At 39.9% G+C, this 14,705-nt stretch overlaps 1 protein-coding gene across 1 annotated transcript; it reads left to right on the forward strand.

Moving 5' to 3' along the window:
• The first annotated feature begins 1,620 nt into the window (after nucleotides 1-1,620).
• On the forward strand, nucleotides 1,621-10,747 carry LOC149119116 (heat shock transcription factor, Y-linked-like). Its single transcript, XM_089325275.1, has 3 exons — nucleotides 1,621-2,133; nucleotides 2,563-3,061; nucleotides 10,728-10,747. The coding sequence occupies exons 1-3, from the start codon at nucleotides 1,621-1,623 to the stop codon at nucleotides 10,745-10,747; spliced, it is 1,032 nt and encodes a 343-aa protein (XP_089181401.1).
• The last annotated feature ends 3,958 nt before the right edge of the window (nucleotides 10,748-14,705 follow it).

A 14,705-nucleotide genomic window follows, 5' to 3' on the forward strand; every position in this document is an offset into this window, starting at 1 on the left:
CAGTTGTGGGCCGGCAGGGGAGCTAAGGCCTTGGGGTTTGGGCGCAGACTGACAGGTTCCTAGTCCAGTCAGGGGCAGGAAGGGGAACCAAGGAGGTGGGGTTCTGGCGGGAGACTGACAGGTTGCGGGTCCATCAGGGGCAGGCAAGGGAGCTAAGAACATGGGGTTATGACTGAAGATTGACAGGGTCCGGTCTAGTAAGGCCAGGCAGGGGAACAAAGGAGATATGGTTCTGACTGCAGACTTACATGTTCCTGCTCCTTATGGCCTGGCAGGGAGGCTAAGAGTGTGGGGTTCTGGCCTCAGACTCACAGGTTCCTGATCCACTCATGGGCAGGCAGGGGAGCAAAAAGTTGGTGTGATGGCCACAGACAGACAGGTTTCCAGTCCCATCAGGAGCAGTCTGCAGACCTAAGGATGTGGGGTTCCTGTTACAGATTGACATGTACAGTCAATGCTACTCAGCACAGCCACAGGAAGTTGGGTTCTGGGCACAGGCTGTCAGGTCTAGGTACCATCAGGGCCACACAGGGCAGCCTCAGGGAGTGAGGTCCTGGCAGCAGACTGACAGGTTCCCGGTGAAGTCAAGGAAGTGGATTCTGGCTTCAGTACAGTAGAGATTGCTGAACAAAGTAACTCCCTGCATCCAAAGCTTCTGTGCTGTAAGCCCCCCTGTGACTCCCTGTATCCAAAGCTTCCATGTTGTATGTAACTCCGTTTTCCTGCTGATGTAGCCCTTTTTCCCTTTAAAAACTCTCCCTAAGAAAGATCGGGGCCTCACTCCTTCCTCTGCTGTGCTGGTTGGTTGGATGGGGTCCCTGTCGCGGCTTGTACTCCTGAATAAACCTTGCTTTTGCAGTTCGGTGTGATCGACACTCTGGGGGTCTCTGCAGGGATCTAATGATCTGGGCACAGCATACTTTTTGGTACCCAGCAGTTGAATTATTAATAAAGACCCTCCACGACATTGAGAAACTGAGGACTGGATGACTTCAATGCTGAACATGATCCAAAGAAAAATTGATTCCAATTGTTCTCAAGCTTTTGAAAACATGGATATTATCCCAGACTCCTTTTATGAGGCCAGCATCACCTAATTCTAAAACCAGAAAAAGATACAATAAGGAAAGATAATTATAGAGCAATGTCTGATGAATATAGATGCAAAAGTCCTCAACAAAGTACGATATAATTAAATCCAACAATGTATCAGCAAGAATGTGCATCAGGACCAAGTCAAATTTATTCCTGGCATGCAGGAATCATTCAACTTATGAAAGTTTAGTAAAGAATGTAGCTAGAAAGAAGGGAAAACTTCTAATTTAGGCATTTTATCCATTTTATTTAACCAAAATATTTGCTGCGACAAGACTTTGCAACATGTGTATTGTGTAAATTATCTGTGAATGTTTTATTTTAACTTGTTTTGCAGGGAGGAAAACCAACATTAGGCAGAAAGTCATATTTGCATTGCTAAGAGACAAGTCCTCTTATGATGTCACAGTAACTCAGGACCATGGTGATGGCTGACATCAGCTAGTCTTGTGTAAGTCTACTAAAGCAACATTTGAGGCCTCAGTTCTCAAAACCAGGCAGAAGCCAAAGAAAAATTTATTTGAGATGGCCCAGGTTCCCTCAGAAGTTCAAGGTGTCTCTCCTCAGAGTGGAACAACTGATTCAGAAAACACCACTGAAGCTCCAGGCTGGTATCCCACAATTGATAATGACTTGGATTTAAGGTCTGTAGTTGAAGAAAATGCCTTTCAAGCTTTATCTGAAGGACCCTTGATAAAAAGACCACGCTATACACTTTGTATGTCTGACACCCCAGAAGGGAATGATTTTGTTTCTCTGACCTTTCCTGTAAAACTTTGGAAGATAGTTGAAAGTGATCAATTTAAGTCAATTTGGTGGGACGAAAATGGGACTTCTATTGTGATAAATGAAGAATACTTTAAGAAAGAAGTGTTGGAAAGAAAGACCCCTTTTAAGATATTTGAAACAGACAGCATGAAAAGTTTAGTTCGACAGCTTAACCTTTATGGATTTAGAAAAATACGACAAGATTTCCAAAGCTCTGCATCCCTGACTGACTTTCTGGAAGAAGAAAACAACATACCTGTTTTTAGCAAGGTATTCAACATATTCACTTACAACTAATGTAGGCATCACAACTAAGTTTAGTTTGTACCTCACTTAATATATTTATTTATGGAGTAAGACACAAAGTTTAAAATTAGCTGGATCAACATTAAATTTTTATGAGAAGAAAGTTTGAAATTCAAAAATATAAGCAATGTTACTAGTTATTTTGAATCTTATCAATGAGCTCCACACAAAGAAGTTAAGGTCAGTTTAGTGGAACGGTTATCATATTTAAATGTTTGCTAACTTTTACATTTAGGAATAATCAAGTTTTATTTGTTGTAATTATGTTGAACCTGATATTTTAGATTTTATAATTTTATCTATTCATTTATTCATAGATTGCATATATTCATATATATTAATTTGTGACTCTTGGTTTGAAGTATCACTAAATGCTTTCTCCTTTGGTTTCAGTTACTGTTCTATCAGAATCCAAATTTTAAGCGAGGATGTCCCCAACTTCTAGTAAGAATGAAGCGCAGAGTTGGGATTAAACACACATCTCCACCATCTGCTTCTTTAGTTCACAATCTTGACAAGACATACCACAGTGCAGGCGAGTATGTGCATACTCAAAATCCTAGCTCATCTACAGAAACTAATGAAGAAAGGTTACTTTCAACTTCTACAAATTTAAATGTGCCTCCTACTAGCCACAGAATTGCTAATTCAAATGATCCAGTGACAAGTAATATTTTGACTCCATCATCAACTTTAATTGCACCATCAGTACAATTTGTAACAAATCAACATGCTCTTTTAAATCAAATGACCACTTCTCATAGGCATTCATATAGCACCTACTCTCAAGCACATGGCCATATCCTGAATGTTGTGACAACTACAACTTCTATTTCCCAATTTCAAATATTGTCTCCTGTACAGAATAATTATTTTGGACTGATGGCAAACCGTCCTGTTTTTGCACCTAGACATCCTTCTTTAGCAACAATTGTGGGTCCTTTTTCTAGCACGTTAACAGCAAGCAATCCATGGTTCACTATGCCAATGATAGCTAGTAGAACTGCTGCCTCCCCGCCAATGTCAACTAATCAACCATCCTCAATATACCAATATCCTAATTTTAACTGACCTTCGACTAAATGAAAATTAGACACGGAAAGGTGTTATGTTCATCAGTTCTGGAAAAATAACTGAAATTCTATTACTTGAACAATAAAATGACATGTTCAACTTTATGATTTTTTTTCTTTTCAAAATATAGTTTTATAGTAAATATTTTATATTGACAGGAGACTAGTCTGCTATTAGTTGTATAGTTTATGAAGTTCCAGTCATTTGATATGAAACTTCACATTGAATATTTGAAAGTTAACTTTATTTCATTTTATATTTTATAAAGAAATGTATTAATACATTGCATTCTCAGGGTCAAAGCAAATGCATTAATAATTGCTAGAACATAATTCTATTCAATTTTTTAAGTTAGTCTGGTTTTTTTGGTAGCTTTTATTTAATCAATATAAATTTCCAAAGTACAGCTTATGGATTACAATGGCTTCCCCCCCATAACATCCCTCCCACCCACAACCCTCCCCTTTCCCACTCCCTCTCCCCTTCCATTCACATCAAGATTCATTTTCGATTCTCTTTATATACAGAAGATCAGTTTAGCATACATTAAGTAAAGATTTCAGGCCAGCGCCGCGGCTCACTAGGCTAATCCTCCGTCTAGCGGCACCGGCACACCGGGTTCTAGTCCCGGTCGGGGCGCCGGATTCTGTCCCGGTTGCCCCTCTTCCAGGCCAGCTCTCTGCTGTGGCCAGGGAGTGCAGTGGAGGATGGCCCAGGTGCTTGGGCCCTGCACCCCATGGGAGACCAGGAAAAGCACCTGGCTCCTGGCTCCTGCCATCGGATCAGCGCGGTGCGCCGGCCGCAGCGCGCCGGCCGCGGCGGCCATTGGAGGGTGAACCAACGGCAAAGGAAGACCTTTCTCTCTATCTCTCTCTCTCACTGTCCACTCTGCCTGTCAAAAAAAAAAAATTTAAAAAAAAAAAGATTTCAACAGTTTGCTCCCACACAGAAACATAAAGTGAAAAATACTGTTTGAGTATTAGTTATAGCATTAAATCTCAATGTACAGCACACCAAGGACAGAGATCCTACATGAGGAATAAGTGCACAGTGACTCCTGTTGTTGACTTAACAAATTGACACTCCTGTTTATGGCATCAGTAATCACCCTAGGCTCTAGTCATGAGTCGCCAAGGCTATGGAAGCCTTTTGAGTTTGCCGACTTCGATCTTGTTCGGACAGGGTCATAGTCAAAGTGGAAGTTCTCTCCTCCCTTCAGAGAAAGGTACCTCCTTCTTTGATGGCCCATTCTTTCCACTGGGATCTCACTCACAGAGATCCTTCATGGAGGTCATTTTTTTTTTGCCACCGTGTCTTGGCTTTCCATGCCTGAAATACTCTCATGGGCTCTTCAGCCAGATCTGAATGCCTTAAGGGCTGATTCTGAGGCCAGAGTGCTGTTAGGACATCTGCCATTCTATGAGTCTGCTGTGTATCCCGCTTCCCACATTGGATGGTTCTCTCCCTTTTTGATTATATCAGTTAGTATTAGCAGACACTAGTCTTGTTTGTGTGATCCCTTTGACTCTTAGACCTATCAGTGTGATCAATTGTGAACTGAAATAAATCACCGGGAGTAGTGAGATGGCATTGGTACATGCCACCTTGATGGGATTGAATTGGAATCCCCTGGTATGTTTCTAACTCTACCGTTTGAGGTAAGTCAGCTTGAGCATGTCCCGAATTGCACATCTCTTCCCTCTCTTATTCCCACTCTTATGTTTAACAGTGATCACTTTTCAGTTAAGTTTCAGCACTTAAGAAGAATTGTGTGTTAATTACAGAATTCAACCAATAGTAATAGAACAAAAAAAGAAAAAATACTGAAATGGATAAAGTATTACATTGTACATCAACAGTCAGGACAAGAGCTGATCAAGTCACCGTTTCTCACAGTGTCCATTTCACTTCAACAGGTTTCCTCTTTGGTGCTCAGTCAGTTGTCACCGATCAGGGAGAACATATGATATTTGTCCCTTTGGGACTGGCCTATTTCACTCAGCATGATGTTTTCAAGGTTTCTCCATCTTGTTGCAAATGACTGGGTTTCATTGTTTTTGACTGCTGTATAGTATTCTATAGAGTACATGTCCCATAATTTCTTTATCCAGTCTACTGTTGATGGGCATTTGGGTTGGTTCCAGGTCTTAGCTATTGTGAATTGAGCTGCACTAAACATTAATGTGCAGACAGCTTGTTTGTTTGCCAATTTAATTTCCTTTGGGTAAATTCCAAGGAGTGGGATGGCTGGGTTGTATGGTAAGGTTATATTCAGGTTTCTGAGGAATCTCCAGACTGACTTCCATAGTGGCTTGACCAGTTTGCATTCCCACCAACAGGGGGTTAGTGTCCCTTTTTCCCCACATCCTCGCCAGCATCTGTTGTTGGTAGATTTCTGAATGTGAGCCATTCTAACTGGGGTGAGGTGAAACCTCATTGTGGTTTTGATTTGCATTTCCCTGAGTGCTAGTGATCCTGAACATTTAGGTTTTCTGTCTTCCTGGTTCAATTTAGGTAGATTGTATGTGTCCAGGAATCTCTCCATTTCTGATAGATTTCCCTGTTTGCTGGCATACAAGTCTGTGAGTCTAATTGGAGATCCTCTGAGAGTAATCTGACATTTCTCTCTTGCACATTTTAGGATCTTTTCTTTATGTTTCACTGTGGTGAGTTTAATTACCACGTGTCGTGGTGAGGATCTCTTTTGGTCATGTTTATTGGGGGTTCTATGAGCTTCCTGTACTAGGATGTCTCTGTCCTTCTCCACACCCATAAAGTTCTCTGCTAGTATCTCACTAAAAAGGCCTTCTAATCCTTTCTCTCTCTCCATGCCTTCAGGAACTCCTAGAACTCGAATGTTGGTTTTTTCAATAGTATCCTGTAGATTCCCAACAATATTTTTTAGATTTCTAATTTCCTCTTCTTTTCTTTGGTTTGACTGTATGTTTTCCTGTGCTCTGTCTTCTAAGCCCAATATTCTCTCTTCTGTTTCACTGACTCTGTTTTTAAGGCTTTCTAATGTGTTTGTCATTTGATCTATTGAGCTCTTCATTTCATTTTGGTTTCGCCTCACTATCACACTTTCCTGTTCTACTAGTTTCTGTGTTTCATTTTGATTCTTCCTTAAAATTTCATTTTCATGAGAGAGATTTTCAATCCTGTCCAGTAAGGATTTCTGTAGTTCAAGGATTTGCTTTTGAAAACTTCTAAATGTTCTTATCATAAATTTTTTGAAATCTCTATCTTTCATTTCTTCTATCTCATCATCTTCATAATCTTGAATTGGGGTGTCTTGTTCATTTTGGGGGTGCCATAATGTCTTCCTTGATCTTGTTTCCTCGGTTTCTGCATTTGTTGCTTGGCATTGTGGATACTCTTTGGATGCTTCTTCCCTTGCTGTGGTGTTTTTTTCTTGTTATACTATGACTGTATTAAGTGGACTGTCTGCTTTTGATGGAGCCTTAGAGGCTTGAGATAGGTGTGGCCTGAGAGCCTGTTTGGTTCCTCAGGGTTAAGGGTATGCCAAAGGTGACACTCCCAGGTTAGGCATGGTAAATCTCTCTCTTTTTTTATTTATTATTTTTTTATTCAGAAGGGAAGTAATGCTGCACAGCTAAGCAGAATTGAAGGTAGTCAGCGTCCAATCTCTGGCTCCTGTGGGTATAACATTCATCTGCTCTTTCCCAAGGACCACACAGGTAATCAGTAGAGGGATTTGTCTGTGGAGAAAATCCTGAACAATCATACAACATTGAGTGGGAGAGAGGACCATCAGTACACACGGGTTGGGAGTAGAGCCACTGATGTTAGAGTAGAGGCTGTGATTACAAAGGAATGAGGCCCCAAGTGGGCTAGACAGGGTCTAGAAGAGTTACTAGTGGAGGACCTAAGGAAGCTGCTGTCTAAGCTACAAATAAGTTCTCTGATTGAGAGGCAAATAGAACCTGACAGAAGGGGCTTGATAATCTGCTGGGCTTTATGGTCCTGTCAGAGAGAAGGTAGAATCAGTTGAACCCACAGACTAACAGACGGAGGTAAGGCCAATGAAACCTCAGACAGACATACAGAAGTCAGAAAGTGGCACAGAGGCAGCCATGAGCAATCAAACTTGAGACAGTTACAGAGAGAGGTAGAGACAGAGAGAGAGGTCTTCCATCCGCTGGTTCACTCCCTAGATGGCCACAACATCCACAGCTGAGCAGATCTGAAGCCAGGAGCCAGGAGATTCCTCCGGGTCTCCCATGCGGGTGCAGGGGCCCAAGCACTTGGGCCATCTTCTACTGCTCTCCCAGGCCACAGCAGAGAGCTGGATCAGAAGAAGAGCAGCTGGGACTAGAACCAGCACCCATATGGGATGCCGGCACTGCAGCGGCGGCTTTACCCACTATGCCACAGCACTGGCACCATAAATTTATATTTTTCATTTCATTTCTTATTAATGTTGTGAAGTACACTGCCATTCTGCTGGGTATTTCAATTCAGAATAGTGTTACAATCCCAAGAGAGGCTCTCAGGGAAGTTTCCTGCTCACCCATCCATTCATTAAGCTGCTCAAGCTGCAACCATAGCAAGTTCCTGGGGACACTACAGGACCTTGTGCACTTGCTGCAACCACCTGGGAGACACACAAACCACATGGCTGAATCATATTTGTTTGCCAATCAATGGCAGAAAACTTTAAACAGTAAAATAACATGAGAGAAAACTGTTTATAAAGTTTTTCTCAGAGAAAATGCCTATGACAACTTGTAACCATGCATCTTCCAAATATTCCAAATGAGAACCGGTATGTTCTGAAGACTGTTTGAACTGTGAACACGTGATCTTTTTTGTATATCATGGGAGAAAACTTCCTGCAGCAAACGGATAAATGGTACACAGATGATAGAAAAATATCCATGAATGAAAGATATTTGCACTACTATGAGTATGACAGCTCAATTTATGATACCTCACATATAGAATCAATCAACTTATCCATCAACTCATGCTGAATTTTAAAATTCTGTTAAATATACACTATGGAATACTACTCATGCATAAAAAGGAATGAAAGCCTGTCTTTTTAACAAAATGGATGTGACTTGAGATCATGTTGCGTAATGAAATAAGGCAGTTCCTAAAAGACAAATATGTTTTCTCTGATATACAGTACTCAGTGCAAAAACAATGCATAAAAATGAAACTTACATGTTTTTCATTGCTTTTTGAAGCAATAAGGAAATGTCCATCTCAAGCTCACCTTTTAGCTTTGGGTGGTTTGGGAATGGAATACAGGTGAATTCTATAGCAGTATATTATCATTTCAAATCCTTTCTTCTCAGCACCTGCAATCCTCAACTATTTTCTCCTCTCTCCTTGTCTCCTTTACTTCTGCATGTTTCCAACCATGGAGTCCCTCACCTTATTAACAATTCTGTCATCACACCCTGCCTTCTGGGGTTGGGCAGTTCCCTTGCCCTCTGGGAAAAGTGATGCCTTACTGCATTCTGAGATAATAAAGCTCCATTGTGTTCTTGGAAAATGAGGTTCCAGTCTTCTTGTGAAGACAGATGTCCCATTACATTGAAAATGACAGGAAGTTTTGTGTACACAGGAAGAATACCATACTCCAAGTTCAGGAAAAGATTTACAATTTTTTGGTTTAAAAAATTTACTAAGAAGTTAGTTTTCCACTTAAATACTGAATTCATCTGTTTATGAAGCTTAAAACTGGATTACAATGGATGACTGTTATAAATAAAATTTCACCTTTTAGCATACTTTTCATAGAGTAAAAAATACTCGATGTACCTTACCATCTTGACAATTTTTCCATGCATGCTAAAGAAAATGGCATCAATTACTATGCTACTTCTTCCAGTTTCAATATACTATTTCTGGAGCCACAAGTCTTATAAATTCAAAACTGTAACATACATCCTTATTTTGAAAACTGCATTTTACAAATGGATTTACAAGGATGAAAACAAATAGTTACAAAAATATAAAAGGTAACAAACTCAGTATAAAAATACTTAAGCTGACACCATTCCAAAGTATATTTTGATCATTCTTAAATGTTATAGAGACCATAAATATATTTCTGAAAGATACAGAACAAGTCCATAGACTATAGAAATTAGTTAAATACTATTCCAGACAAATCTATGACTTTCAATTTTGATTTTCAATTCTGATTAAACATCAATTTCTTGCAACTGTGACTGTCAATGGTAGAAAAGGCATTTCTTTCTCTTTTTTAAAAATGTTTTATTTCTAAGTCTCATTATATAAAAAATAAAGAATTAATATGTCACCTAAGATGGTTCAACATCAATTTTTAAAGAAATATAGTATAGTAAATACATTAAAAAAAAAACGGAATTAAGACAATTTGTTTTAATAAACAATACTCATGGTAAATAAAGTTCTATTCTTCTTAAGTTGATGGTCAAAATTCCCAGTTAATGTCTTCAGAAAATGAAAACTGAATTCAATTTAGATCTGTAAGTGAAAAGAAAGAGACCCATGAAGAAATAATTATTGTAACATAGGAATCTCTTCAGGATTACATGTCAAATTCCTTTTAAATGAAATAGATTATACATTAGATTTTCTCAATTCCTATCTACTGTTAGTAAAATCTTTCTGTTTCAGATGTTCTACTATGGGAAATATCCTTAAAAGTTCAGTATACCCTTCTGTCCTTTAACAATTAGATGAGGCACAGTCCTACCCAAATCTGTTCTCTGAGTGATTAGTCACAGGAGCAAAATTATATAACCTATAAACCTCCCAGAAAAATGATCCAGAAGTTGTTAGGATTTTAGGTAATGAAGGAAAAGTAAAATCTTATAAAAATGCACAAATCTACCCTGAATCCATGATAGTTACACTTTTGATGCTTGACAAAGAAATTAACTGTTAATACTTTCTACCCTTGGGAATCCATCGTATCTAGGATCTGCAAAGGAAGTTCTGTATGTTTTAAGATAGATTAAGATATATAGTATAAAGTATATATTAAACTTATATAAAACCAGCAGATTACTTTGTGTTTAAAATTTTTTAATGCACATACACAAAGATACTAGCCTTCATAATTTTTGGAAACTCTGGTTATTATATTGCATGAACTTGGTCAAAAACAACTGCAAAAAATCATTTTGTGTTTTTCTATGTGTGCATTGTTTGTGTGTGCAACTATGCAGATTTTTTTTCTGAACTATTTTTGTTGCACTGTGGTAAGAAAAAATCTAGATTGAAATGTAAGCTATATAGTTATTTTAATAGATAAACAGAAAATCAGGATGTTTCATTTAAATTGAGTTAACAACAGAACAGTAGCAAGGCATTCAGTTCTGTGTCCTCATCACTTTTTTAAGTTTGCACAAAATAAACATGCAACAAGACCAAACCAAGGATCTGGGCAATAACAATGCCTCACAAAGAAATTAGTATTTTCCTATTACATGCTCCATAATATCTGTCTCCACAATCAGGCTTTAAGAGTCTGCAGTAGGGCCAGCACACTGTGGAATAGTGGGCTAAGCTTCTGCCTTGAAGAGCAGTATCCATGCTGCTCCGTATCTGATCCAGCTACCTGCTAATGGCCTGTGAAATCCAGCTAAAGATGGCCCAAGCAGAAGGCCCTGCCACCCATATGGGAGATCCAAATGAAGCTACCTAGACCAGCACTGGCTGCTGCAGCTATCTGCAAATGGAAGATCCTGTCTCTCTCTGTCTCTCTTCACATCTCTTTCAAAATAAGTAAATTAGCCCCTGCACCACATGGAAAAAGCTCCTGGCTCCTGGCTTCAGCTCAGCACAGATGCAGCCATTGCAGACATTTGGGGAGTGAACCAGAAGATGGAAGACCTCTGTCTCTCTCTCTCATACCTCTCTGTAACTCTGCATCTCAAATAAACCTTTAAAAAAAGCAGCAATTTCAGTATATCACTAAGTTAGTTCAAACAAAAATCTTCTACTATTTTATTTAACAGAAATATCTATTTAGATACTCTGCTTATACAAACTGTAACCATGCAATATCCACTGGGAAAGTTAATAATTACTTTTCAGAAAGTGCTTGTCCAAGTATAAACACCTAGATTGGCTAGATTGTTTCTAATAATATATTCAAATTCACAGCATTTCCATTATGCATTAAGCACTAAACATTATTAGCAAACACACCCCCTCAACTTTTAGGGTCATGTACTTACATCATCAATGTCTTCATCATCATCTCCAATATCATCAAACTGGATTTCATCATCATCTCCAGGACCAAATGTATCGGTTTCATTGATTTTAGCTAAATAAATAATAAATGCATAAAAAACATTCATTACACAATTAAAATGTTATTAAAATGAGTAACCGCAAGAGTCTTATTATAGGCCAACCTTCCATTCAACCAAAGTTCTGCTATTAGGAGCAAAATATATTGCTTTAGAGCCGGCGCCGTGGCTCAATAGGCTAATCCTCCACCTTGCGGCGCCGGCACACCGGGTTCTAGTCCCGGTCGGGGCGCCGGATTCTGTCCCGGTTGCCCCTCTTCCAGGCCAGCTCTCTGCTATGGCCAGGGAGTGCAGTGGAGGATGGCCCAGGTGCTTGGGCCCTGCACCCCATGGGAGACCAGGAAAAGCACCTGGCTCCTGGCTCCTGCCAGGATCAGCGCGGTGCGCCGGCTGCAGCGGCGGCCATTGGAGGGTGAACCAGCGGCAAAGGAAGACCTTTCTCTCTCTGTCTCTCTCTCTCACTGTCCACTCTGCCTGTCAAAAAAAAATATATATATATTGCTTTATGAAGCTATATAAAGCAATCTAACAACAAAATCCCCCAGAAATTCATCTATTCCTAAGTCATTACAACAGAGAATATATGTGCTGCACTTTTGTTCAGTGCAACATAATTTTAATAACATTTTAAAAATTTAACAATTTTAAAAACATCAAATGAGTATGACTAAACAACATGTAGTCACATGAAGTATAAAACATCATGAGATTAAAACAACTAGTTCTACAACTACTGGAGAAACTTAGCAAACCAGAGCAAGATTTAGTCAAATCATGTTTATCATTTAAGAAATAACAGTGACGCATAGCTGGTGCTGTGGCATACTGGGCTAAGCATCTGCCTGCAGCGACACCATCCCATATGGGCACCAGTTCGAGTCCTGGCTACTCCATTTCTGATCTAGCTCTCTGCTCTGGCCTGGGAAAGCAGTTGGAGATGGCTCAAGTCCTTGGGCCCCTGCACCCACATGGGAGACCCAGAGGAAGCTCCTGGCTCCTGGCTTCAGATCAGAACAGCTCTGGCCATTGCGGCCAATTGGAGAGTGAATCAGTGGGTGGAGGACCTCTCTCTCTCTGTCTCATCTCTATGTCTCTCTGTAATTTTGTCTTTCAAATAAATAAATAAATCTTTTTAAAATAAATACATAATAAAAGAGAAAAGGAGGTGCTAGACTAATTCACAGACATCGGCACTTCCTCAAATGCAAAGAATTTCAATTGATTTTCAGATCTTTCTCTGTGTCTCTCCCTCTCACTGTCTGCAACTCTACCTCTCAGATAAATAAATAAAATCTTTTTAAGAAAATGAAAACTATGAGTCGGCTGAGAAATGTTAAATGGAAAAATGCTAATAATGTGTTACTTTGACAGACGTTTATACAAATCCAGGTTTCAAAGTTTTGCAAACTTACAAACTCACCAGAAAGTGTATATATTTAATGTCACAGACAACTCCATGAAAATTCCTTCAACTAAACACAAAGAATGAAAATATCTATGACATAGCCGGCACCGCGGCTCAGTAGACTAATCCTCCGCCTTGCGGCGCCGGCACACCGGGTTCTAGTCCCGGTCGGGGCGCTGGATTCTGTCCCGGTTGCCCCTCTTCCAGGCCAGCCCTCTGCTGTGGCCCGGGAGTGCAGTGGAGGATGGCCCAAGTGCTTGGGCCCTGCACCCCATGGGAGACCAGGAGAAGCACCTGGATCCTGGCTCCTGCCATCGGATCAGCGCGGTGCACCGGCCGCAGCAGCCATTGGAGGGTGAACCAACGGCAAAGGAAGACCTTTCTCTCTGTCTCTCTCTCACTGTCCACTCTGCCTGCCAAAATAAATAAATAAATAAATAAATAAATAAATAAATAAATAAATAAATAAAAGAAAAATAAAAAAAGAAAAAAAAGAAAATATCTATGACAGAGTAGATTAATAATAATAGACATTACCATGTTCAGGAAGCTCGCCATATGCCTTCAGACTTCTAGCTTCATCTGCGTTGTATTTTAAAATTACGTCTGCTTTGTTATCCTTAGAAATAAACAAACTTGTAAAACTCATAACACTGCACTGCTTTTCTTCCTTTACCCACCCGTACTCTAGTAAAAAATTCTAAAACAAATAGAAAAAAATATATAATTTTAAATAATTAAACATATAGGACATCTGAGCCGGCGCCGTGGCTCAATAGGCTAATCCTCCGCCTTGCGGCGCCGGCACACCGGGTTCTAGTCCCGGTCGGGGCGCCTGATTCTGTCCCGGTTGCCCCTCTTCCAGGCCAGCTCTCTGCTATGGCCAGGGAGTGCAGTGGAGGATGGCCCAGGTGCTTGGGCCCTGCACCCCATGGGAGACCAGGAAAAGCACCTGGATCCTGGCTCCTGCCATCGGATCAGCACGGTGCGCCGGCTGCAGCGGCGGCCATTGGAGGGTGAACCAACGGCAAAGGAAGACCTTTCTCGCTGTCTCTCTCTCTCACTGTCCACTCTGCCTGTCAAAAAAAAAAAAAGAAATATATAGGACATCTGTAATTTCATCTGAATAAAGTAGGACAGGGAAACAATCTTCTATTTTTCATAAATCACTAAAAACAAGCAGTAGTAACAAAACATCATAATGACATACAAAATATTCAGTTTCAAAAAACAACAAATTATGACTTAAGAACAGGTTTTTGGAAAACTAAAGAGGCTGGGACAACCCTCAAATCCTATAGGAAAACTAGATTGAGTTTCAGGTTCCTGGCTTTGGCTTATTCCAGCTTTGACTGCTCTGTGCATTCTGCGAAGTTTTTTTCTTTTTTTTAAAGATTTATTTTATTTATTTGAAAGACAGATATACAGAGAAAGAGGAGGAGACAGAGACGTCTTCCAATGTTGGTTCACTGTCCAGTTGGCTGCAACAGCCAGAGCTGCACCTGGCTCCTGGATCGTGGAGCTCTGGCTGTTGCAGCCAACTGGACAGTGAACCAACGGATGGAAGATGTCTCTTTCTCTGCTTCTCTCTGTAAATCTTTCAAATAAAGGCCTTTCTTTCTCACTCACTGCTTCTGTCTCGGGCTCTCTGTAACTCTGCCTTTCAAATAAATAAATAAATATTTAAAATAAATACATATATAAATAGAAACTGTATTGACCAAGTCTTCTTACAAAAAATAAAAACAAATACACGATTAATAAATTGTAGT

This window comes from Oryctolagus cuniculus, chromosome Y (assembly GCF_051225735.1).
Source record: "Oryctolagus cuniculus isolate XC-2025 breed Fujian yellow rabbit chromosome Y, ASM5122573v1, whole genome shotgun sequence".
Lineage (NCBI taxonomy): Eukaryota > Metazoa > Chordata > Mammalia > Lagomorpha > Leporidae > Oryctolagus > Oryctolagus cuniculus.